Source organism: Pan paniscus, chromosome 17, assembly GCF_029289425.2.
Source record: "Pan paniscus chromosome 17, NHGRI_mPanPan1-v2.0_pri, whole genome shotgun sequence".
Taxonomy (NCBI): Eukaryota; Metazoa; Chordata; class Mammalia; order Primates; family Hominidae; genus Pan; species Pan paniscus.
This window is the reverse complement of record NC_073266.2, coordinates 80,991,483-81,017,583: the sequence shown is the minus strand read 5'-3', so window position 1 is coordinate 81,017,583 and position 26,101 is coordinate 80,991,483. Positions and strand designations below refer to the sequence as shown.

General features: G+C 41.5%; 1 protein-coding gene and 1 pseudogene across 2 annotated transcripts in view; both read right to left on the bottom strand.

Moving 5' to 3' along the window:
* Window positions 1-282: 282 nt before the first annotated feature.
* SERPINB5 (serpin family B member 5) overlaps window positions 283-26,101 on the bottom strand; it is a 29,605-nt gene continuing 3,786 nt past the window's right edge. Inside the window, exons 2-7 of one of the 2 annotated variants that reach the window (XM_003827270.5) lie at window positions 22,007-22,181; window positions 19,518-19,655; window positions 17,130-17,247; window positions 13,488-13,630; window positions 7,325-7,492; window positions 283-3,355 (exon numbers count right to left, since the gene is read on the bottom strand). In XM_003827270.5, coding sequence (XP_003827318.1) covers window positions 2,963-3,355; window positions 7,325-7,492; window positions 13,488-13,630; window positions 17,130-17,247; window positions 19,518-19,655; window positions 22,007-22,174 — 1,128 coding nt within the window. In that variant the 5' untranslated portion in view covers window positions 22,175-22,181 and the 3' untranslated portion in view covers window positions 283-2,962. Of the gene's footprint in view, window positions 3,356-7,324; window positions 7,493-13,487; window positions 13,631-17,129; window positions 17,248-19,517; window positions 19,656-22,006; window positions 22,381-26,101 lie in introns of those variants that run through there. The other variant, XM_055102440.2, reaches the window with a different exon arrangement.
* LOC100986383 (ATP synthase F(0) complex subunit C1, mitochondrial-like) lies at window positions 8,818-9,693 on the bottom strand (annotated as a pseudogene).

Below are 26,101 nucleotides of genomic sequence, written 5' to 3'. Positions count from 1 at the left end.
GTCTGGAAGAGAGGAATTCTTTCAGGTTCATTCAGTGGCCGCCTGTCAGGGATCGCTGTCAGTTGGAAGAGGGCATGGAGCACAGAGGTTAGGAAGTCCAGCTCTGGAGTCAGTCTTCATGAGTTCAAATATAGCCACCAACATGCATTAGCTCTGTGACCTTGAGTTGGTTGTCTATCCATTCTCTGTCTCAGCGTCCTCATTTATAAGATGGGGTCATGGTTTCCTCCTGAAAGGTCTGTGGAGAGGACAAAATGAGATAATATACCTGTGACCAGTTTGCTAGTGAGCTGGGCTGGGCAGGGTGCTTGCAGAATGCACTGAATTCTTCCTTTCCAAACCGACCCTCTTTCATCTTCCTCCTCATCCTAGACAAAACCCCCCAGACTATCCACTAGATGACAGTACCCCAGTTGTGACAATGAAAATGTCCCCTAGGGGGCAGAATTTCCCCTGGTTCAAAAATCACCGAATTAAGACTGTCCCAGATAAGATGACCAAAATTTTCAGTGTTTTCCAAATTCCAGGAGACACTTTAAGCTCCCTGCATTCTTGGTTTAAAGAGGCACAAATCTCTCCCCTCCTCTAAAAACTCACTAATGTTTTTCACAGTCATCTCACATGTTGTATTTCATAGCCTGGATAAGAGGGATGATGAACCAAGAGGGCAAAATCTGGCTTTGACCACCCCCAGCCATCCCACACAAATAATCTTTTAAGGATGTGGGGGCATTTGTCAGCTTTTGTACTCATCATTTGTTGAAAGAGGAGACACGTTTAGTTCAAGCACACAATAGGGACAGAAAAGAGGCTATGTTGAATATTAGGTTCAGAGACACCATAACTAATTTAAAACAAATGTGCATGGCATTGAGAAAAACACTCTTCATAAGAAGAAACAATGTTTTAAGCACATACAGTGTCCTAATATAATGACTTTTGAGGGTGGGTTTAGAGTGAAAAGGGCTGGGAAGATCTCTATGTCCCAAGGTCTCTGATTCCATTATAGACGTTTATGCAGTTGAGAGTCATTCTAGCACCGCCCTGGTCTTTTACTCCCTAGGATGAAAGGAGTGTGGGAGAAAGAAGTGAGAGCTGATGGCTAGGAAGAAAGGAAAACAAGGGAAAAGAGGAAGTAATTATTCTTATTCCTTTTTAGTCTGCCTCAATCTTCAAAAGAGCATTTTACCTACAGGGAGGCTTTGGGGTTTTTTGGGGTTTGTTCTTTTTGTTTTGCTTTGTTTTTGTTGTTTTTATGTTTTGAGGTTTTTTTTTTTGTTTTTTTTTTTTTTGAGACGGAGTTTTGCTCTGTCGCCAGGCTAGAGTGCAGTGGCCTGATCTTGGCTCACTGCAACCTCCGCCTCCCAGGTTCAAGCGATTCTCCTGCCTCAGCCTCCTGAGTAGCTGGGACTACAGGTGCGCGCCACCACGCCCAGCTAATTTTTGTATTTTTAGTAGAGACGGGGTTTCACTATGGTGGCCAGGATGGTCTCGATCTCTTGACCTCGTGATCTGCCTGCTTCAGGGATGCTTTTGTAAACGCACGGCTTGGTTCTATTTCAAAATAGTCTAACTTAATAGGAAAAAAAAAACAAGACATGTAGTTCAATAATATTTTATTGTCAATAGCATAGGAGAAATTCAATATTGAATCTCAGAACAAGAAGAACCTATTTACAATGCATGTCAAGGAAGAGATGGGAGAAGGAATGTCACAAAATTTTCGGTAAATATATATTTTTTATAGAGAAGTAATCCATGAACCTGCAACACGGATAGCTTATCCAACCAACTTTACAAATTACTATTAATATAAGTTACGTGCTTGCCATCTAAAGTAACTAAACCCATAGACTGAAAAACTATGTGTCAAGGTAACGTGAGCACTTTAATCGCTTTACTTATATTTTCTAAAGGCAGTAGTTTCCTCTCCTTTTCCCGCTATCATATTAGATGAAGAGACAAGTTCCTTCAACACAAATTCTGATATCGGCTATTGTGAGAATCCCTGTGCGAGTCAGCTAGAAGCCCCTGCCACCAGTCTAGTGCCAACCAAATGACCAGATGGGACAGCTATCAAAAATGAAAGTGAATTCATATTAAGATCTGAACTTCCTCTTGGGGTCTTGCATTTCAGCTACTAGAGGTCTATAATTCCTTATCCAACATTCCACAATCTGAAAAGCTCTGCGAACAAAGTGTTTTTGTAAGTTGGTGGCATACGCATTTGGCAGCAAAATTTGACCCCTTATGGGCTACTTAATCTTTATGTATCCATTTTGTCTGAATATTCTACATTTTGTTGCAGCATATTAGGGTGTTGATTTATAGGGTGCTGCCCCAGATCTGATCCATGAAGTTCTATAACATACAGTGTATGTAAAATATTATCTTTTGAAAATCCCCAAAATTCAGAATTTTAATAAACACCTGCCTGCCAGGGCTTAACATAAGGACTTCTGGACCTATAGTAGCCTGAGCATGTGCCCAAGTTTCACTGGAGCCAGGGCAGTTTCGTGGGTCCCATGCACCACACTTTCTTCAGTCTTTCAGGGAAGCGAGAATGTCTGGAACATTCTCTATCCCAAAGAAGGAAAGCATAGTGCTGGGAAGAAGAGCTTCCAAATCTTCCTTATAGGAATTTTCTTTGTGGAAGACTGTATTTCTGCCAACTACCCCGGACAATTTGACAAATAATGAATAAATATTTTTCCTCTAAGGTGATTCCTTTTCATTAAAAGCGTATGTCATTGTCTTATGGGAAAAAAGGAAACAAAAGATAGAATTGGGGGAAAAAAAAAGGTCTATCTGTGTGAAGGCTACATATGACAAGTACTGGCGGCTTCCTGATCCAGCAACATTAGCAATTTATTGTATCTAGAAAATGAATCTCTGGATGCAGAGTTTACAGAAATCGGCATCCACAGAAAAGTCAGGGAGGACTTAACGTGGGCTATGCCACTTAAGGAGAACAGAATTTGCCAAAGAAAATGATGTTTCGAGTTTTGTTGTGCCTGATGATGTAAATAAAGGGATGGTCAGCATTCAATTCATCCTTGTGCTGCAGGATCCGCGCTCCTGGCACCTCTATAGAATCCCCACCATCTTCAGTTATTTCTAAGCACACTTTGTGGATAACATTTGATAGGGCCACTCCCTTGGTCTCTGACATTCCAGAGAAATCAGATGTGTCTTCACTGAAGATATGTTTCAGCCCTAGATTTTCCAGACTAGCCTTGGGATCAATCATCTTTTCCACCTTAAATTTTGGAATGGAGAGTTTGACCTTGGCATTGGCCATGGTGCTGGGATTAGTCCACTGTGACAGCGACTCTGAGTTGAGTTGTTTTTCAATCTGAAGGACAAAAATGAAAAGAAATTATTTTTATTTATTTCCAACTGTAAAAGACCTGGCTAGATTGAAAACATAAGGTGTTATGATAAGCCCAGTTTCAAAGCAGTCTGGATGGAACACCAAAGATGGCCCAGAAGTTTTTGGTATGTGACTCCGGAGACCCAGCAGCCACCCAGCTGTGTCCTCCTCCTCCCCAGCCTATAACAGTTTTCCATGTGCACTGAAATTTATGAGGACAGGGTTCTGTTTTTTCATTTTAAGTTAGAGAGTAGTTTTTTGTTTGTTTGTTTGTTTGTTTGTTTGGGTTTTTTTAGACAATCTTGTTCTGTCACCCGGGCTGGAGTGTAATGGTGTGATCTTCGCTCATTGCAACCTCCGCCTCCTGGGTTCAAGCAATTCTCATGCCTCAGCCTCTCAAGTAGCTGGGATTACAGGCACACTCCACCATGCCCAGCTAAATTTTCTTTTGTATTTGTAGTAGAGACAGGGTTTCATCATGTTGGCCAAGCTGGTCTCAAACTCCTGGCTTCAAGTGATGTGCCAGCCTCAGCCTCCCAAAGTGCTGGGATTAAAGGTGTGAGCCACCGCACCCAACCTTAAGTTAGAGAGTAGATTTATAGAAACAAATGCCTGGATTATGATGTTGCATACACAATAGTGAAATGAATATAAAATTAGAAAGTTTTTACACATATTTCTTGAATGCTTATTGTAATTTCTCTACGAGGAAATCCAGAATATTCATGTACTAGGAATGGCATCAGATTTAGAAAATTAAATTAAAGCTAAAGTTACTTTTTTTTTTAATGGGAATTTGAACTAACTCTGAGCCATGCCCTAGGGTCATAGGTAGTGAATGCATCCATTTTAGCTGGTTTAAAAAATGAGAGAGATGCGGCTGGGCGCAGTGGCTCACGCCTGCAATCCCAGCACTTTGGGAAGCCAAGGTGGGTGGATCACGAGGTCAGGAGATCGAGACCATCCTGGCTAACACAGTGAAACCCCATCTCTACTAAAAATACAAAAAATTAGCCGAGAGTGGTGGCAGGCACCTGTAGTCCCAGCTACTCGGGAGGCTGAGGAAGGAGAATGGCGTGAACCCGGAGCGGAGCTTGCAGTGAGCCGAGATCATGCCACTGCACTCCAGCCTGGGGGACAGAGCGAGACTCCATCTCAAAAAAAAAAAAAATCATTTCCAAAACTCAAAAGGTCATTTTCTTTAGTTCTATACTTTAAGAAGAAAATAATTGAAAGCCAAAATTGACAAATAGGATCTAATTAAACTAAAGAGCTTCTGCACAGCAAAAGAAACTACCATCAGAGTGAATAGGCAACCTACAGAATGGGAGAAAATTTTTGCAATCTACTCATCTGACAAAGGGCTAATATCCAGAATCTACAAAGAACTCAAACAAATTTACAAGAAAAAATCAAACAACCCCATCAACAAGTGGGCAAAGGATATGAACAGACACTTCTCAAAATAAGACATTTATGCAGCCAACAGACACATGAAAAAATTCTCATCATCAGTGGCCATCAGAGAAATGCAAATCAAAACCACAGTGAGATACCATCTCACACCAGTTAGAGTGGCGATCATTAAAAAGTCAGGAAACAACAGGTGCTGGAAAGGATATGGAGAAATAGGAACACTTTTACACTGTTGGTGGGACCGTAAACTAGTTTAACCATTGTGGAAGTCAGTGTGGCGATTCCTCAAGGATCTAGAACTAGAAATGCCATTTAACCCAGCCATCCCATTACTGGGTATATACTCAAAGGATTATAAATCATGCTGCTATAAAGACACATGCACACGTATGTTTATTGGAACACTATTCACAATAGCAAAGACTTGGAACCAACCCAAATGTCCAATAATAATAGACTGGATTAAGAAAATGTGGCCCATATACACCATGGAATACTATGCAGCCATAAAAAATGATGAGTTCATGTCCTTTGTAGGGACACGGATGAAGCTGGAAACCATCATTCTCAGCAAATTATCACAAGGACAACAAACCAAACACCGCATGTTCTCACTCATAGGTGGGAATTGAACAATGAGAACACTTGGAAACAGGAAGGGGAACACCACACACCAGGGCCTGTTGTGGGGTAGGGGAGGGGGGAGGGATAGCATTAGGAGATATACCTAATATAAATGACAAGTTAATGGGTGCAGCACACCAACATGGCACATGTATACACATGTAACAAACCTGCACATTGTGCACATGTACCCTAAAACTTAATGTATAATTTAAAAAAGAAAAATAAATTATTGAAATAAAAAAAGAAGAAGAAGAAAAAAATAATTGATGCTTATTGGAGGGTGTTTTAAGAACGAAAGGTAAAATCCAAGACAGCTGGATAATGGCTGAAAGATAAAGCATAAAATGGAAAGAAAAAAAACAGAGAGAATAATACACCAAAGAAGAAGAAGGACAGGAATTATAATTCAGTTAATAAAGTGATGGCTAAAACATAATGGCAACCAAAGGAGCAAGCTGGAGACTGGATGGTCCCCTGGAAAGTCAGCAAATCACTGAGGCCCATGTGGATATATAGCAAGTGATCCAGGCCTTCAAAGAGCCCCTTCTTCCTTCCTGGCCAAGGGTTGAGGCCAGGCGGGGTGGAGCTAGAATGGAAGCCAGGGAGGGACTAAAGGGAGAACAGGCCTCAGCCAGCTAAGCAGAGGCGAGGGAGCAGAGAGGAAGCTAAAACTCCATTCACCTGCAGAGAAAACTGCTACTCTTATTTAAACTTTGTGCCTTAAAAATCTATATAAATAAAATAATATAATAACCCTTTTCATATAAAATAAAATACTTATATATAATGTGTACTATAAAATAGTATCTGCATAATTCAAAATTTTGAAGCATATATGTGTACATATTAAAATCTCATAAATGTACAACACAAAGAGTGAACCGTAACGTAAATTGTGAAGGCCAGGTGTGGTGGCTCATGCCTGTAATCCTAGCACTTCAGGAGGCTGAGGCTGAGGATTGCTTGAGGCCAGGATTTCAAGACCAGCCTGGACAACACAGTGAGATCCCACCTTTAAAAAAAAAAAAAAAGCCAGGCATAGTGCTATGTGCCTTTAGTCCCAGCTACTTGGGAGGCTGAGGCAGGAGGATCACTTGAGCCCAGGAGTTTGAGGTTAGAGTGAGCTACCATCATGCCACTGCACTCCAGCCTGGGCAATGGAGCAAGACCCTGTCTCTAAAACAATAATAATAATAATAGTAATATGTCAGTATTGGCTCATCAATTGTAACAAACATACCACACTAATGCAAGATGCTAATAACAGGTGAAACTGTAGGCCTGGGATGGGAAGGGGAGTATATGGGAACTCCTTGTACTTTCTGCTTATTTTTCTGTAGGCATAGATCTACTCTAAAAATAACATCTACTAATTTTTAAAAAAAAGAAAGAGCAAGAGAGAGGATGCTTGATATCAGGTCACACGATAGTGGACCTGGCAGTGCGTAGCAACGTAGTGCCTTCACTGCCTAGGAGGTGAGGGAGACACTCTAGCCTTCAGTTAAGAACCTGGCTCCAACTACCTGGGCCCAAATCCTGATCCTGCACACACCCTTGACTAATTATGTGACCAGTTACCCACCCCTCTGTGCCTCAGCTCCCTCACTGGTAAACAAGAGTGTGGTAACAGTCTCTAACTCATCAGCCTGCTGTAAGAATTAAATGAGATAATGCACGTAGGCAACTTAGCACAGTCCCTAGAACACTGTAAGTGCCAAATAAATGTTGGCTGTTGTTAATATTAAGGAGGAAAGGCACCAGAAAGAACCATGGGTCCTTGGAGGTGACTGAGCCAGTGGCAATAAGGGAGGGCTCCGGCCCAGCTCTCACGGCCCACACAGACCTGTTGGCACAACTCTTTGCCAAGGCAGGGGGTGCCTTTGTGGAGAGCACCTGCCTTCTCCTTACCTTCTCCAAGCCTGTGGACTCATCCTCCACATCCTTGGGTAGTAGGATGAACATGCTGAGATGCTTATTTTGAAAAGGAAGCTCTATGATCTTACAATTGATACTGTCAATGTTTCCCATACAGAACGTGGCCTCCATGTTCATCATCTGCACTGGTTTGGTGTCTGTCTGTAAAAGGGAAAATTTGGACTGCTTACTTTTCAATTTACACATGCATAAATATATATATATATATACACACACACACACACACACATATATACCCACATGTATATATACAGACACACATACATACCTACACCTATATATATGTACAGACACACATACATATATACATACACCTATATATACACATATACATATATATGCATACATACATATACATATACACACACCTATATATACACACACTTATATATACATACTATATATATATATACCCCATACATATATACACACATGCACATATATACACATATATAGGCAAACACATAAATATATATGTACATATATATATATACACAAATTTGCTCTTGACACAGTGTCAGATTATTATGGCTTATAATTCATCATCCACTCAGATCCAAACTGTATTGCACCCAAACCAGAGACTGTCCTGTGAAGAGTTTGTGTTACTTTGAAAAGTTATTCATATACTTTATAATCTACATGTTACACATTACATGAAGTATATATAATACTGTATTTGCATAGATCAAACCTTAAAAATAAGACTGTATGGCTGTAAATATAGGCAACGTTTGTTATTCTTTCCAGATGCCTATGAGATCTTTAAACTATTCCTGGTGGAGCTGACTTGAAAGTAAATTCTACTGCAAACCCACATAACCATTTATACGGCTTTTCCTAATAAAATGCCTAATTTCAAAAACTGGCTGGGCACGGTGCCTCATGCCTGTAATCCTGCACCTTGGGAGACCACTTGAGGTCAGGAGTTCAAGACCAGCCTGGCCAACATGGTGAAACCTTGTCTCTACTAAAAAATACAAACGTCAGCCAGGCATGGTGGCACACGCCTGTAATCTCAGCTACTTGGGAAACTGAGGGAGGAGAATTGCTTGAGCCTGGGAGCCAGAAGTTGGTGTGAGCCAAGATCGTACCACTGCACTCACTCCAGCCTGGGCAACAGAGCGAGACTCCATCTCAAAACAAAACAGAACAATAACAACAACAAACTTAGCACATAGCAGAACAAAACAATATTTGTTGTGACCTCTCTGTTTGTCTTTGGTTTGAATTGCCCACTCCCCACTGTACTGCCACCTACTCAGATCTGAGCTAATTAACAAAGTCTGAATTGAAGATAAGAACCTTGGTTTTTAGTCCCAAATGTGACATAAACAGATTCTGTGGCCTTGAGCAAATCACTCAATCTCTCCAGGCCTCAGTATTCTTGTCAGTAGAATGAAGAAATTGTAAATTCAGAATAATGGTTACCACTGGGGAGGAAGAAAGAGGAACAGGACAGTGGAGTGAGCAGTGAAGGGATACATACAAAGCAATGCAACTGTTGTTATATTTTTTCTTTAAAATATCTGAAATAATTAAGGCAAAATATTAAGTTCAAAAAGATGATTGATCGGTATATGGGTGTTCGTTTTATTATTCTCTATCATTTTCTGAATGCTTGGAGTATTGCATAATTTTTAAAAAGGAAAATGTTCTTTAAAATTATCTCTAAGTCTTTTTAAAATTATCTCTAAGTCCCTTTGAGCTCCACTGTATGCTCGGCTCTTTTTTTTTTTTCCAGAAACATTGTGTTCAATGGTAAAGCTTAGCACAGCCCAGCACCAAGAATGGTGTGCAGCCGCAGCAGCAGGGACAGGCAGGTGACCCCCACAGAGCTTCACATGGCGAAGAGGATAAGGAAGGCGACCATCAAACAGAAGAGCCCCATGGCCTCAGACAGGGCAAAGCCCAGAATGGCATAGGAGAAGAGCTGCTGCTTGAGAGATGGGTTCCTGGAATAGCCAATGATCAAGCTGCCAAACACTATTCCAATGCTAGCCCCTGAACCAACCACACCAACTGTGTCTGCCTCAGCACCAATAAACTTGGCTGCGGTGTCAATGTCCCAGGAGACAACCTGGTCTAGAACTCCTGTCTGGCCACCTAAAGTGGGGAGCTGCTGTAGGAAGGCTGTTTAGATGAATTCTCTGGGCTATTCAAGAAGGAGGCAGACACAGGCCGGATTAGGCCCCTAGTACAACAGCGGATCAGAGCTGGAGAAATAAGTAAAGCCCCGGTGGTCTGCATTTTCTCAGTCTCCCAACTTTAGCCCTTGGTCTCGCCCTGCTCTTCTTAAAGGGAGCCCATGGAAGGGTCTGATCGTTCAGGTCTTTATCTCCAAGCACTGCCCAGGCCTTTTCTTCTCTTTGCTCCTATTAACACCTGGCCTCCTGTCTCTGCTCCAGAGATGACTGATTTCTTGAAGGAAAATTAATTCACGCTAAGTTGTAAAAGACTGACAGAAATGTCGTATAACCTATTGACATATACCTCCCATGGGATATTTGCCTGTTAACTAAATCTCTTTGGGGAGAAATTTCAAGCTTCATATCAAGCCTGCAAGGATAATACTCCAGTAAACTTGCGTCTGGTATCTTCAAATACTAAGCTGAACCTTCCCCAATACCTCTCTCCAGCAGAGCTAAACGTTATTTATTTTACTTTTGTGTATACCTCTATTTTAACACTTGCCACAGTGTTAGAAATATTATCTAGTGATTGTCTTTCCACTTCCCACCCCAACTAGAATACAGTCAAGGCAGAAACTAAGTCTCATTTTCTACCCCAGCTTGTAGTTGCTCACTGAATATTTGGCTGATAAATAATGGAAGACTTCAACTCTATGTGTAACCAAAAACAGAATTATAGGAAAACATACTACTTTGGAGGTTAACAGATAATTCTTCCCTTTATTTCTCCTAAAGAGGATATTGTCTTAAAATATATTCCTCCTAAAGAAATTTGTCTAAAAATCTCCAACAGGTTAGACTGCTCATAGTTTCTGAATGTGCACATAGTTGTGGCCTCCAAAAACTGTCATCAATTTCACTTATCGGCACTGACTATGGGTATTTTATTTTCTGAAACACATGTTGAGACATATCTTCTGAAAAGAGGACCAAATAAAGACTATCTACCCCAGAAAATATAATACAACATATATACTAATATAGATATATATGGATAGATATCTTTATCAGAGTAAGTACTATACTAAACTTTTAATGATATAACTTCACCAATTTAGTCTAACCCTTACCGGAGACACCACGGGGCATGAGAAAAGGTTTAGTAATGTCACTCAAAAAGTTCTAGGGTGGACAAAGCAATTCAAAGAAAACAAAGGAGAAGTAATAGCATCTGCATTCAAAAGAAGGGTGTAGCCTCATGCAGCTGTGAATAGCATTTTATTGCTTTATCAAGTGAAACACTGAGAGATCAATGACATTTCAAACTTTTATTAATTCTGTTCATAAAGGCTGAGTTTCCAGGATCTTATATAACCTAGCTTTATGATTTAATAGCAAGAATAAAGGAATAGCACACATTCTTTCTCCCTTCTCAAAAAACACACATTAATACTTTCTTAATGAAAAAAGTACGACCCTTAGTGTGGTTGACACAAAAGTTCACATTCTACTCATTGACTATTGCAACATTTTCATGGTGTTCCTTCCAGGCTGGCTCTGGGGTCTTGAAGAGAGGCACCATTGGCAACCTGTTTCAGATTTCACTTAAACAGAGTTAGGAACCCTTTGCCAGCCCTTGCTAGGGAAGAGAGCCAATCACTGATCAAAGGAGCCAGAGGGGTCACTCCATGACAGTGAAGGCTGTGTGGATGCCGTCAGGGCCAGTGAGGCCAACACCCCTCCCTAACTCACTGTAGAGGCTGGGTAAAGTCACATTCCACTTCCACTCCAGGTAAAAGACAACAGTGAGAAGGTCAAAAAGCCATGCTTAAAACTCAAGGACCTGTGTGTGCAAAACACAAGAGTATGAAGAGCCTAAGGTATGTCTCTAGAATCTCAGACAGACCTCTTGTGTGCAAGGTCAATCCTGTCTCTGCAGTCAGCTTTGAGAAGACCACTGCAGTTGGGAAGCTAAACTCAGGAAGTTAGGAGGACCTCCTACCCATCCCTCAGCACCCATGGATATTTTGAGTCGGTAAGGAGCAGTAACAGTCATCATTGTCTTCTCCCAGTGAAAATGCCCAATGGGTCTTGCATAGGAAACCATGGTAGTCCCAAAGGCCAGTCAGGTTTTGTCTGCTATTGATTGTTTAAGCAAACTGACCCTTAGGGACTGATCATTCATTCAGCAAATTTGCTGAGCACCTACTGATGTGTTAGGGACTTGGCCAGAAATTGTAGACACTGAGGTGAATAACGCATTGTCCCTACCTTAAAAATCCCATGCACTAGTAGGGGATCTATGTAAGTAAACAGATTTCACTGTGGAAAAGCAAATTCTGGCAGTGGACAGGGGAGAGTATGAATAAAAATTCCATGGGAACAAAGAAAGAAAGAGTAATGGAAGCCATCCAGCTAACCCAGGCATAGATTGTATCTTGCAGGGCTTTTCCTCATGGATGCTAGCATTAAGAAGGTGCTACTATATTTGGCAAAAACAAGATATTGATGCTAGGTACTCTAACTACTGGGAGAAGCATGAAAACTAGAACTGATGCGTAGGAGCTACAGGTAACTAAGCTACCTTCAAGTATGGTACTAACTGAAGTGCTGCTTCCAGTCTAACACAAGTCAGATCCCACCCACGGAGACCACATCACATCATCATATAGATCTCTGGGTTTTCCAATAAAATGGGTCAAATTTCCAGTCTCAGCTCCTTGGTCTCATTTACAAAAGAGGTACTTTACCCATTTCTTTTTTTTTTTTTTTTTTTTTGAGATGGAGTCTCACTTTGTCACCCAGGCTGGACTGCACTGGCACAATCTCAGCTCACTGCAACCTCTGCCTCCTGGGTTCAAGTCATTCTCCTGTCTCAGCCTCCTGAGCAACTGGGATTACAGGCACATGCCACCATGCCCGGCTAATTTTTGTATTTTTAGTAGAGATGGGGTTTTACCATGTTGGTCAGGCTGGTCTCAAACTCCTGACCTCGTGATCTGCCTGCCTCGACTTCCCAAAGTGCTGGGATTACAGGCGTGAGCCACTGTGCCCACCCTCTATTAATTATTTAACATATTTACTTCAACAGTATCAATGAGACTGGCCTGCAAAACAGGCTCTTAATTCTTCCCATAATAACTTCCAGTGATGCCAATGAGTAAGCTATACTTTGTTTTTTCACAGCCAACAAGTGCTTCAAAGCATCTGGTTTTGTTTGTTTGTTTGTTTGTTTTTCTTGAGATGGAGTTTCACTCTTGTTGCCCAGGCTGGAGTGCAGTGGTGCAGTCTCAGCTGACTGCAACCTCTGCCTCCCAGGGTCAAGCAATTCTCCTGCCTCAGCCTCCCATGTAGCTGAGATTACAGGCACCCACGACCATGCCCAGCTAATTTTTGTATTTTTAGCAGAGATAGGGTTTCACCATGTTGGCCAGGCTGGTCTCCAACTCCTGACCTCAGGTGATCTGCTCGCCTTGGCCTCCCAAAGTCATGGGATTACAGGCGTGAGCCACCACGCCCAGCCATCAAAGCATCTTATAAATTATAAATTAAAATCCCAGAACAATATACTTCGCTATCAACCGATAAGGAAATGAGATGCTAGAGAAGTTAATCAATCAGGAACAAGATTCCTAGATGTCAAGGTTTCATGACAATCCAAAGTCCTCTGATAACAGAGTTTGGTCTTTTCCTTTTCTGCTAAAGTTCTCAGATGTTTGTAGCTATTTTTCAGCCGGTGACTCAGCTTTCCTCACTGGGTTATAAATTCTATAAAGTTTCACTCAGCTCAGATCCTTGAAGACATTGTGGAAAAGAGGAGGGAGGGCCTCTGGATTCTGGCTCTTTTTGTACCACTTACCTTCCAGCTGTTCATCTCAGGAAAGGCACTTTGCCGGCCGTGCCCTCAGATTCCTCGTTGGAATGGATTTATGCCCCACTCTGTCCCTATCATTATTCACATCTATAATTGGGTTCCTTTTACTGCTACATGCTGCCCCACATACCTTGTTGACTCTGAAAGGACATTCTTTTGTTTCTGATTCAGGAAATTTCTTCATCCACTTGCCAACAAAGTAGGCGGCATTAACCACAAGGATTTTGGTCTGGTCGTTCACACTGTTGTCAGCTAAAATGTTCTCAAAGTGGCCTGCAACAATTTTAGGAAAACACAAGTAGCAGAATTATTCTTCCAAACTACATCTGAAATTCACATGCATATTCGCTGAGTATTTACCACTTCATGGAGTCACACCATGTAAGGCCTGATAGTTCCAACCATCAAATTTCAGAAGGACTCTTTTCTCTCCTTCTACCTTGACACAACCAGATCTACCAAAGAGGTCAGCAGAGGAGAATGAAGGAGCGGGGAAGAAAGGAAGAGAAATAAGAAGGAAAGCACAGCTACCATTCTGAATGCCTATTCTGTGTCAGGCAGTATACAAGCTATTTGATACACATGATATATATTTCTTCCTACTTTATGAATGAGGAAGCTGAGACTCAGCGATGATAAGTCACTTTCAAGGATGATATATAAACAAGGGTGGATTCAGGATTCAAAGCCAGCTCTTTCTGACTCCAAAGCCTGTGCTCTTGAATGAAAATACGTAATCACTTTCTTTATGGCAGAATTTCACATATATTATCTCAGTCTTTTCACAATGGTCCTATAAGGCAAAGATCATTATCTCCATTTTACAGTGCAGTAAACTGAGGCTCAGAGAGGCCAAGGAGCTGTTCTAGTTTCCTCAGCTGGAAAGCATGTCTGAAGGTTGTCCCCTTCACCCCACAGCTCTCCATCCACTCTCTCAATTGCACTCCTTGCGGGCAGGCTGATTGCCTCAAGGTCAACTGTAATCACCGTAGGGCTCAATCACAATTGCAGTTATTATAAAGCTAAATCCCAATAGCCAAAACAATTCAAGGGGAGTGATCCCTTAATAAAAAGAACTCTTCACATTTGAATAGCCCACAGGTTTTTTATAAAGGGTTTTCATTTACCTAATCTCCAATTTTCAGACCAATGTTCAGGGCCCACTTCACAGGCCTGTGACCCCTGTGTGAAGGACCCTGCACTTGGTTTAATGTTCAGCTGTCACTACCTCAAAATTCTTAATAAATGTTTAAACAAGAGGCCCAGCATTTTTACTTTTGCCCTGGACCATGCAAATTATGTAACTGGTCCTGCCAACGCTATATAATATGTTAAATATATATTAGTGTTATTGAAGAAACCTGAAGAACAAAGAAGTGTGGGAGCCGGTAAACGACAGAGCTTCAACTTCAATCCTGAGCCTCCCATTTCAAACTCAGAAGTCTTTTCATGGCTGGATGCGGTGCCTGACACCTGTAATCCCAGCACTTTGGGAGGCTGAGGCGGGCGGATCACCTGAGGTCAGGAGTTTGAGACCAGCCTGGCCAACATGGTGAAACCCCATCTCTACTAAAAATACAAAGATTAGCTGGGCGTAGTGGCACGCACCTGTAGCCCCAGCTACTTGGGAGGCTGAGACAGGAGAATCCCTTGAACCTGGGAGGCGGAGGTTACAGTAAGCCAAGATCATGCCACTGCACTCCAGCCTGGGCGACAGAGCAACATTCTATCTCAAAAAAAAAAAAAGAAAGAAAGAATGGCATTCACAGCAACCTAGATGGAGCTGAAGACCATTATTCTTTTTTTGTTTTGTTTTTTTGGGAGACGCAGTTTCTCTCTTCTCACCCAGGCTGGAGTGCAATGGCACGATCTCAGCTCATTGCAACCTCCGCCTCCCAGGTTCAAGCGATTATCCTGCCTCAGCCTCCCAAGTAGCTGGGACTACAGGTGCGTGACACCATGCCCAGCTGATTTTTGTATTTTTAGTACAGACGGGGTTTCACCATGTTGGCCAGACTGGTCCTGAGCTCCTGACCTCAGGTGATCCACCTGCCTTGGCCTCCCAAAGTGCTGGGATTATGGCATGAGCCACCATGCCTGGTCTGAAGACCATTATTCTAAGTGAAGTAACTTAGGAATGGAAAACCAAACAGTGTACGTTCTCACTTATAAGTGGGAGCTAAGCTATGAGGATGCAAAGGCATAATAATGACATAATGGACTTTGTGGGGTGGGGGAAGAGTGGAAGGAAGTGAGAGATAGAAGACTACACATTGCATACAGTGTACACTGCTTGGGTGATGGGTACACCAAAATCTCAGAAGTAACCACTAAAGAGCTTATCCATGTAACCAAAAACCACCTGTTCCCCAAAACCTATTGAAATAAAACACAATATAATACAATTTTAAAAATTAAATCAGGTAACATGTGCCTCATTTTACAGTTCAGTAAATTGAAGCTTTGTGTCCAAATATCAGTTAGTAAGTACCAGTGTCTGGATTTGAACCTAGGTGCTGAATGACTCCAGAGACCGTGTTCTTTCCATGTTCTCATTCTGCAGTTACTGTCTTGTTAGAACTTCCTCAGTCAGTACAGAAACAGAGCAGCTGGGGGCGCTAGTCATTCTCGCAGGAAGTGGGTCTCCCTTGCCCCGGAAGTGTATCCCTCCCTAGACAGCAGCGACTGCCTAGGCTTCATTCTTTCATGACTAGATTCGGCCCGGCCTCCCAACGGGTCCCTCCAGATGCAATTATAAATATATCCACTGGGGAGGGGGACAAAGTCACTGATTTGCCCTCAAAATCATCATAACCCTAATTCTTTTCCAGCAAGGAAGACAACTCACCGGCAATTTTAAGGGAGGGACGAGGAGCCCGACAAGGGAGACGCCTAGGGGAAGCCCTGAGCCGGAGAAAGAACCTAGGAGCTTCTTGGACCCCGGGGCTATCAGAGGAACGACCAGCATGGGAAGCTGCGGCACTGAGGACAAGCTGACACTACGGTTTTGTTTGGTTTGGTTTTCTTTTTTCTTTTTCTTTTTTAAAGACAGAGTCTCGCTCTGTCGCCCAGGCTGGAGTGCAGTGGCGCGATCTCTGCTCACTGCAAGCTCCGCCTCCCGGGTTCACGCCATTCTCCTGTCTCAGCCTCCCGAGTAGTTGGGACTACAGGCGCCCGCCACCACGCCCGGCTAATTTTTTGTATTTTTAGTAGAGACGGAGTTTCACCGTATTAGCCAGGATGGTCTCGATCTCCTGACCTCGTGATCCGCCCGCCTCGGCCTCCCAAAGTGCTGGGATTACAGGCGTGAGCCACCGCGTCCAGCCGGTTTTTCTTTTACATATGTTGCCTATGTCCCTTTTTCCTTAACAAATTTGTAAAATTTGTCAGCTAAAAGGGGCCTCGGGGATCGTGAAGTTATAATCCAGTCCCTCTATTTCCATACTGAAAAATGGCCTCATGATTGGCCCAAAGTCATACTTTGTTAGAGGCGCAGCTAGGATTCCACTAGGGCCTGTGACAGCTCGTCAGAGAGCAAGACAAAGTAAACTAACACTGAAGCATCAACAGTTTCTACCAAGTGATGAGATGATACAAGAATTGCCCAGAAATCCAAGTTGTTCACAGGCTTGAAGGGAAAGAATTTAGCTTGTGTAGTAAAAATATCCAGAGAATCCTCCAGATGTTTTTTTTATCCTTGGAGCAAACATTTATGAGATAGAAGGCCCTGTTTACTTGGTGATTGATAGCAGAACAATTAAAGGGTACTTGCCATCTGTGAGATCCTTAATTGAGTTGTTGATCTGACCTTTCGTTTCTTCCAATTTATCTTTGAAGTCAACAGTTTCCAATTCCTTTGCATAGGGTCTCTTCGTAGAGCTGATGAACTCCTGAAAAACATGCAGTTCATAAAATCAGAGTCTGTAGTCAAGCTATTGCATTGTTATTCTCTTCTAACAAAAGGATTATTAAATATCAACTGCTATATGTACACTTTCAAAATTGGTAACACTATATGAATTGAAACCTCATGTAGAAGTCAGTAAATTTCTTTATTGAATGTTTCATTTTTTTCAATTATAAGACAATTTCAATTATTAAATGCATCTGTCAACTTAATATCAGCTTTGGGGAAAACAAAAGAGACACTATGTTAAATATGCCCAATTCTCTTATGGGTTGTAATTTCAGAAACATGAAAATGTTGTATGTCTACAGATACATATATATTAGAATATAGGAAATGTATAGAAAAGAGAATTATGAGCAGAAAACTCTTGTCTTTGCTGAACTAAATAAATATCCTGTAGACCCTTGCTACTCAAACTGTGGTCCAAGGTGGTGTACAGCATCACCTGAGACCTTGTTAGAAATGAAGAATCTCAGACCCCACCCGAGACATACTGAATCAGAATGCATTTTAACAAAATTTCCAGGTGTGCCATCTGCAAATTAAGGTTGGAAACACAATGCAGGAGAGAACATAGCAGGAGTTCTTATTCTGATGCTTATTTAAAATGTGCAACCCTAAACCCCATTCCCACCTTGATAATCAGAACTACCTGGGTTTAATCAGAACTACCTGGGTTCAATCAGAACTACCTGGGTGTTAAAAGGGCCTGAAGAACTTGCCCTTTTAACACCCAGATAGTTCTTATGCAAGAGATCCTCCACAGAGCACACTTGTTTGGACCTTTAACTAGTAAATTTGCAGATGCTGTGCACCTAGCAGGAGCAATGGAAAGCAGTCTTTTAAAAAATCTTTTGTAATGAGCCGAGATCATGCCACTGCACCCCAGCCTGGGCAACAGAGAAAGACTCCATCTCCAAGGAAAAAAACAAAACAAAACTTTACAACTCCTAGTCTGGTTAAGATCATTCCAGATGTTGCATGGAAGTTCAATGAAACTAAATATAACTTGATTCAGTGTCATGTCAGTTCACTTCCAAGCACAGGGCTTCTTGAATTTCTTCAGAGCAGCTTCAGCCTTAGCCAATTAACTTAGTTTCAGTTAATTGCAAATCAACCTTGGGACTCACTGTCACCATTGACTGACAGAACCAATCTCACCTGAAAACATTAGAAAGCCTCAGCCAGATGAAGGAGGGCCTCCATTGTCCTCACTGCCAGCAATAAAAATGTGTTAATTGTCTCTTTAATGATCATTTAGGGAGCTTCTAGAAATGTATGCTCAGGCTTCAACTCACATCTCAGTTTTTTTTTTTAATTCTTCAGATGATTGTTGGAAGAAAAATGGTTGTGTATATGTATCTTTAAGCAACAAAAAATATACTCACAATATCTAGTAACCCATGTCCTCAAAAGATCTTAACCACAAAAATACCTACTGCAGAAAGTTGCAAAATAATGGTAAAATATTTAAAAGCTGGTAGTCTAGCTTTTCGATTTGGAAACCTTGAAATTCTGACCATCCAAACAGGAACTAAATCAACTCTGTGTTACTGAAGTACAGAGGGAAACTTCATGTAGTCTAGAATATTGTCTGTGTGTTTCAAATACAGATTTTTAAATATTACAACAATGGGTACCATAGTGGTGTTTGTATGATTCCTTAGAGCAATGGCTAAACTTATATAACCAGAGCTGCCTGTGGAGATCCCCATCTGACCAGCCCAGCCAACAAAACTAATTTGTGACTGATGAAAATTGTGAATTCATAGTTATTATTTTTCTTGCTGATTTTGAGAAACATCAGAAGAACTTTGTGTGCATAAAAAATGAGGTGGAGAGCTTAAAACATTGTCCCAGGCCATATGCCCTGCTCTTTAAGGAGAAAGTTTAAATCATTAGCTGTCTTACATTCTGTAAGACAGCTCATTGTCTATGGAGCTACATTTATTAGAGAGTTAATTACTCTGTTCTCCATTCTCTCAGAGGAAGGTAAAAGAAAGGGTAAGATTTATTTGAGAGGGAAAAGGAAAGCCCATAAGCTTCTCTGTATTTTGAGTTAGAAGATGTGACTGCAATTGATTCCCACTATACTCAACCTCTCCACTAGGATTTATTTATTTAAAGCCTCAAATCACAAGTGAACATCCTAGAAATGAATTTCACTGAAAAAAAGTTGTAGGTCTAACAGCATGAAAATGCCACTCCTTGTAAAAAGTTAAGTCTTGCTACTTGCTTTAAACAACTTACTGTAGAAAGATTCAGAGATTTGTCTACGTAGAGCCGCTTGATTAGTTTCAGTGAGTAAAAGGAACTAAGTTTGTTTACATCCGATGTTACTGTTTGAAATCCAAAGGGTACATCTTTGACATTTTCAAAATGAAGAACCTGTTAAGAGAAAAATCCATTACCCAAAAAGCATTGCCTCTGAATAGTGCTGTACTGAAGTGGACACGTGATAATGACCAACGTCCTTGGGCATACAGAATCCTCCTGCCTAGTTCCCGTAAAGTAAGGCTCCTCAACCTCAGCGCTATTGACATTCAGGCTGGATGAGTCTTTGTGGGGCTGTCCTGGGCACTGCAGGATGCTTAGCAGCATCCCTGACCTACTAGGTGCCAGTGGCATCCTCCCCCTATTTGTGAGAACTCAGAATGTCTCCAGACATTGCCAGATTATCCCAGAGTGGGAAGGGGAGGACAAATTGTCCCCATTGAGAAACACTACCATAAAGGTACTCTTCCAAATCAACCATCGAGAACGTTTGTCCTTTCTTTAAAGTGATGCCCTTAATACTCACACAGAAGGATTTCCAAACTTGGAGAACGATGAAGCTGGGTTATAATTTCTATCCAATTCAAAGACCAGAGAGAGAGATTGATACAAGAGACACCATCATCAGGCAGGAATCAGATTTCAGGACAAGTGCCTCTAGCCAGAGTCTGTCTAGTCCCTCTGGGTGCTTTAGCAAATGCCAGGTAAATAGATGTGTCATTTCTGATGGGCAGCTACAATAAATGGTGGGCTGCCCTGGGCTGGCTAGAGTCAGATGGCCCTGCCTGTGAATCCCAGCCTTCACCACCTCTTCTCCAACTCTTCAGAGAATCTTCTCCAACTCTTCAGAGCCTCCTTTCCTCTCCGTAAAATGGGCTGAAAATACCTGCTTTCCTGAGTTGTTAATGAGGATTACTTATATGTAAAACACGTAAAATATTATATGGATTCAAACTGTTAATTATTCTTGTAATAATATTGTAAGCCATTTAAAACCAGGATACTATCATTTGGAGGGCTTAAATCATTGTATTTTGTTCCTTTTTTTTTTTTTTATTGTTCCAACCAATAGTCCAGCATCTTTTCTGCCTTGCAACACCACAACATGTAATGTCAGCATAAGATGACACCCTCCTCGCTCCATAACTCATAATGGCCATGCTGTGATTCCACAACCCAGATAACAAACGCTGCCAAACCGGCACATTGTCCCAATGAATTACATAGCCTCAGCATTGCAGGGTCAAATGCTGGTCCCAGACAGTGCATAACTCTCATGCCTAAAGATGGATGAAGGAGACCAGAAAATTTAAGAGCCCAGGTAACTACTGCTGGGGAACCAGTTGCATATACTGAGAAGATCTTGAGGAATTACTGAGGAACAGACCCACTACCCGGAAGTTCTCTTTCGCTGGCCTTTCTCTAATGGTAGATTAGAAATGAGGAATGGGAGATTGGGTAGGGATAGTGGAGTTGTGCAGTTCAGAGATGTGGCTTGATGAGAAGATACATCTCCTCTTCGCAGGAGTGAAGCTGCTTCAAGTCCCAAGTGTAAATTCTTCATCCTTACCTAAATAACTCTTATGGGCCATACTTTCTGGACACATATGAATACAAGAAGGTGTTGCCTTTTTAAATGCTTATGAGCTAATAGAAAAGAAATTCTATTGAACCTAGAATGATTAGCGTAAGAGTGATAATGAAATAGAATTATAAGAACATTCACCTATTATGTAAAAGTACATGAGGACTTAAAACGGAACAATCAGGAAAATTGTCTCATTTGAAGGTCTAAGAACTTTACAAAGCTAGATAATCAACCATAGCCAGAAAGAAACCCTAAAACGATACAGATGCTGCTTGATTTATCATGAGGTTACATCTCAATAAAACCACTGTAAATTAAAAATATTATAAGTCAGAATGAAAAAGCTGTGATTACCCAGCAGATCTCCAGGATCTCCATCACAGCCTGGTGCCTGTCCCAGATGTGAGTTGCATTACCTACAAGCGAGCTTTCACATTTAAAAATAAATTAAGATGCCTGTAATCCCAGCATTTTGGGAGGCCGAGGCAGGCGGATCACCTGAAGTCAGGAGTTCGAGACCAGCCTGGCCACATGGTGAAACCCTGTCTCTACTAAAAGTACAAAAATTTGCCGGGCGTTGTGGCATGCGCCTGTCATCCCAGCTACTCGGAAGGCTGAGGCACAACAATCGCTTGAACCTGGAGGCTGCAGTGAGCCAACGTCGCACCACTGCACTCCAGCATGGGTGACAGAGTGGGACCCTGTCTCACAAAAAAAAAAAAAAAAAAAAAAGATTAAGAGAGTCCTGGAATGGCACAATTCTGAATCTTGACCAATTCTGGCCACAAAGTCTACATTCCTTTTTTCCGTAGGCACTGCCTATGGGTTCTAATAACTGTATTCCCACTTAAAGTAGAAACAAGGTTTTGGGGCTTACCTGTCCAATTTCATTTGCAGTGTCACCTTTAGCACCCACTTGAGCAAGTGACAGAGAGGTGGAGAGACAGATTGGAGAGAAGAGGACATTGCCCAGTGGCTCCTTTTCACATAGTTGTTTGAACAGATCAACAGCAAAAGCCGAATTTGCTAGTTGCAGGGCATCCATTGTGGGCCTGGAAGCAAGGACAAGGGAGCGGTTAGTTTCTAAAGCATCTTTAACATCTTCTCAACTGCATTCTGCCAACACCATAAGAATTCTATTTAAACAGAGTAATTGATCTCAGAAGAAACAAGGAACTTTCTGTAAATTCAAAAGTAAGATCAGTTGTGAAGAAACTTCCAGGCAAATGTCCGAAGGCATGTGAGGTCCTCTGTGTGTCCAGCTCTGCCTAGACTCTGCAGTCTTGGGCCTGCTCAGCCACAGTGGCCATTGTCGGGAGCCCAGTGGTCACACCTCTTCTCCAGCATATGTCAGAAAAGTTGACAGCACTAATCAACATCAGTTGGTTTTATTTACCACATATTGTTTCCATTAGGATTTCAGTTAAACTACAAAGTTAAAACTTTTATAAAACAAAAACAGTCGAATTGCAGCAGTTTTGCATTGTTCAGTTTAATATTTAGTAAGTGTAATGGGTTGAATTGTGTCCCCCAAAAAGATATGTTAAGTCCTAATCCCCATTACCTGTGAATGTGATCTTATGTGGAAACAGGGTATGTCCTATTTCTTAACTAATATATAATTAGTTAAGATGAAGTTACATTGGGGTTAGGTGAGCCCTAATCCGATATGACTGGTGTCCTTAAAGGAATAAAAGGAGAGACACAGAAACAGACATACACAGAGGGAAGATGTGAAGACACAAATGTCTTCACCTGTGTGAAGGGCATGCCGTATGGCAATGGAGGCAGAGATTGGAGGGATGCTTCCAGAAGCCAAAGAACGCTAAGAACTGCTGGCAACACCAGAAACCAAGAGAAAGTCGTGGAACATTCTCCCCTGGAGCCTTTTGAGACAGCATGACCCTGCCGACATCGTCATTTCAAAGTACTGGCCTCCAAGCCTGTGGGTGAATAAAGCTTCTGTTGCTTTAAGCTGCCCGGTTTGTGGTGCTGTGTGAGAAGTGCTAGAAAACCCTTAAAGTAAGTAATGCCTTTGCAGGACACCCAGCACATAACAATACTTAATAAACAGCAGCCGTTATTGTTTGCGTTTATAATACGCATCTGTGTGTAAGACACTACCCAGAGTGTTACAAGGATCAGTGGACCTCGTCCTTCTCTAAGCTCATAGTCTCTTTGGGCAGATATGCAGACAAATAACTAGAATACAGAGCTGCCCAAGATATGTGAGTGGTATAATAAGTAATATGGGAGTTAAAGAAAAGAGGGAACAGTTTCAAAATATGTAGCCTGGTAAAGTGGATATAGCAGCAACTAGGCATCTTGTCACATCACAGAGCTCTTTAATTCTAACACAGCAACTTCCAAAGTGTTGTGTCTTGACTCCTGACAGTCCCTAACACCCTTTCAGGAGGTCCATGAGGTTAAAACTATTCTCATAATAATACTAAGACATGATCATTCTCAATCTCTAATAGACAGCGGAGTTTTCCAGAGGCTATATGACATCCCTTCTATTAAGCCAAATATTAAGGAGATTTGCAAAAATGAAAAACAATATCACTCTTCTCATTATATTTTTTCACTTTAGAAAATGTTTTTTTATATATATATTATTCATATTAGTATTTAATTATATTATTTTAATAAATTAGTAAATGAACATTTCAAAATGTGTCTGGTTTTAATTTCTAGTTTGGTAAATAGTGATAGATATAATCTACATTTTTTTTAAAGAAACAGTTCTTTGGGGTCCTCGGTAATTTTTAAGAGTGTAACAGGGTCCTCAGATTTAAAAAGCTTCACTGTTCTAATAAAGGTCTACCTACCTATTTAGTCTAGTAGTTACTGATCGACTCCAAAGACAATTAGGTAAATTCAGGCAGTCAGGGCTTCCCTTTCTGGGAGCAGAGCTGAACTACATGAACTCCTGAGGCTCTGCCTAAGCCAGGACAGCATGTTTCTAAGGGAAATGAATTGATATTACTACCCCGGGGTGAGCAGTACAGGGATTAAACTCGAAGTGTTCCCCCAAAGCCTCAGGCACACACACACAGACACAAGGGCCGAACGTGACATTGAAGGTCTTCAGGTAGGACATGCACCCTGGCATCAGAAAGTAAGCTCCACTGCTTAAGATAGAGGACTCCCTTTGGCCAGTACCCAAACGTGTGTCAAGAGTCAAAGGCATGATGAATAGGATTGCAATTTGCACCTTATACCTGGACACAAATTCAGAATGCAAAGACGAGAATAAGATGGAGGAGAGGACTCCTGGTCTTTAAACATTTCTTCAGAATTCTCCCTTTTATGGGATATATGGCTTGTGTGTAGGATGGACTTAAATCGATTATATCTCAGAGTCTGAAAAAGCGAGTTCATTATCCAAAAATAATGTTTTATTGACTCTGTTCATGCTCACTGGTCATCTCCGCGGGCTTCCTCCTTCTCCATATGTCCCTGATAAGTACAGCCATGCACTCAGGCCAGTTCCCATTGCAAATATACCATGAGGCCCCCTGAAGTCAGGTGGGCCTCTCACTTTTCTTTAAAGCCCACAACCTTACTCCTTCTCCCCTCAGGGCAGGGGCAAGGGCCTACAGGTGACATCACACCCCAGGGAAAGGTGACTGGCATTAGGTGTATACTGAGGTTAGCAGAGTATACTGAGGCAAAAATGAAAGCCTGTTGAGTGTTTCACCCAGTGTGCCCGCCACTGGGAAAATATAAAGAAACTCTTCACAAAAGGTTTGGGGAATCTGTGGACAGACTTTCAGAATAGGAAACCTGGCTTCCTTCCACAGCACATTTAATATTAGTAATGCCAAGTTCATCTACAAGTAAAACTCAACATGTACAAGAAGTAATGAGTTATTTCTTCACCAAATAGAGAAGCCTAAACCCAGATCCCTGAAAGCTTCTTAACACTTCCACCAGTGGAGAGCTAATCGCACTGATAATAATATGAAAACACACAAACTGCTTTAACAAACACAAGTAGCTCCTCCAAGCACGTATTTATTATCCTCCAAGAGAAACTACAATAATTTTGCATAGTCAATAACAAACTATACTTTTAGTGATTTCCTTTGTATAGAAAGATGGTGTTTAAGATCTTAATGTGCTGAGGGAGTTTGGCTGCAAACACCTACAAATGGATCTTAGGAGTGGATCAAATGGTGAGGAGATGTTCATTTTACCATTTTATTTCACTAAAGCATTATTCATTCACTTGTCACAACATTTTGAGATACATTTAGTCTAAATGATTGTGGATACAAGATCATTGTGGCTTTTAGTGTAGTTAATTACACAATACAATTAATGCTGTGTTGCAATTCAAGGCTTAGATCCAGGTCCCTGTTGGAGATGTAAATCGGTGCACATCTGACATCCTAACATCTCTGGGGCTTTCTCTCACCACTGGCAGACCTTCCCTTTGAGTGAGTCCCTTCCTTTGCATGCTAATCCTCAGTGCATGAACGCAAAGAGATCTGCCTTCCTGTTCCTATGCTGACTGGCTCCTTTCTCAGAAAATTCTCCTTCATGTCTGGGAAGGTCATACAGCCCTTAGTATCTGGGGTCCCAGCGGCAAGAGCATTGTTTGATGCTGGCTAAAGGAAACAGAAAAGGTCTGTACATGGAAATGGTTGTAGTTGCAAAAAATCACCCACTAAGTAATCAATCAAATACTGCCCAGTAAATCTGATCAGTGGCTCTGTGATTAGTCCCAAGTGACCTAAAAACACTATAAAGTTGATCTGGTCTGAGGTAGCTCAAAAGATGACTTTGGCCACAGTTGCCACATGACTGTGTTGCAAGACAATCAAAGCATTTAAACAAACTTCAGCAATGTTAACAATACATGACCTGGAAAAAATACAAACTTCCTACACAGACCATTTTGCATGATCAAATGCTATAAAATTGTAAGTACCAGAGTAGAGATTAGCAATTCCTATATAATAAA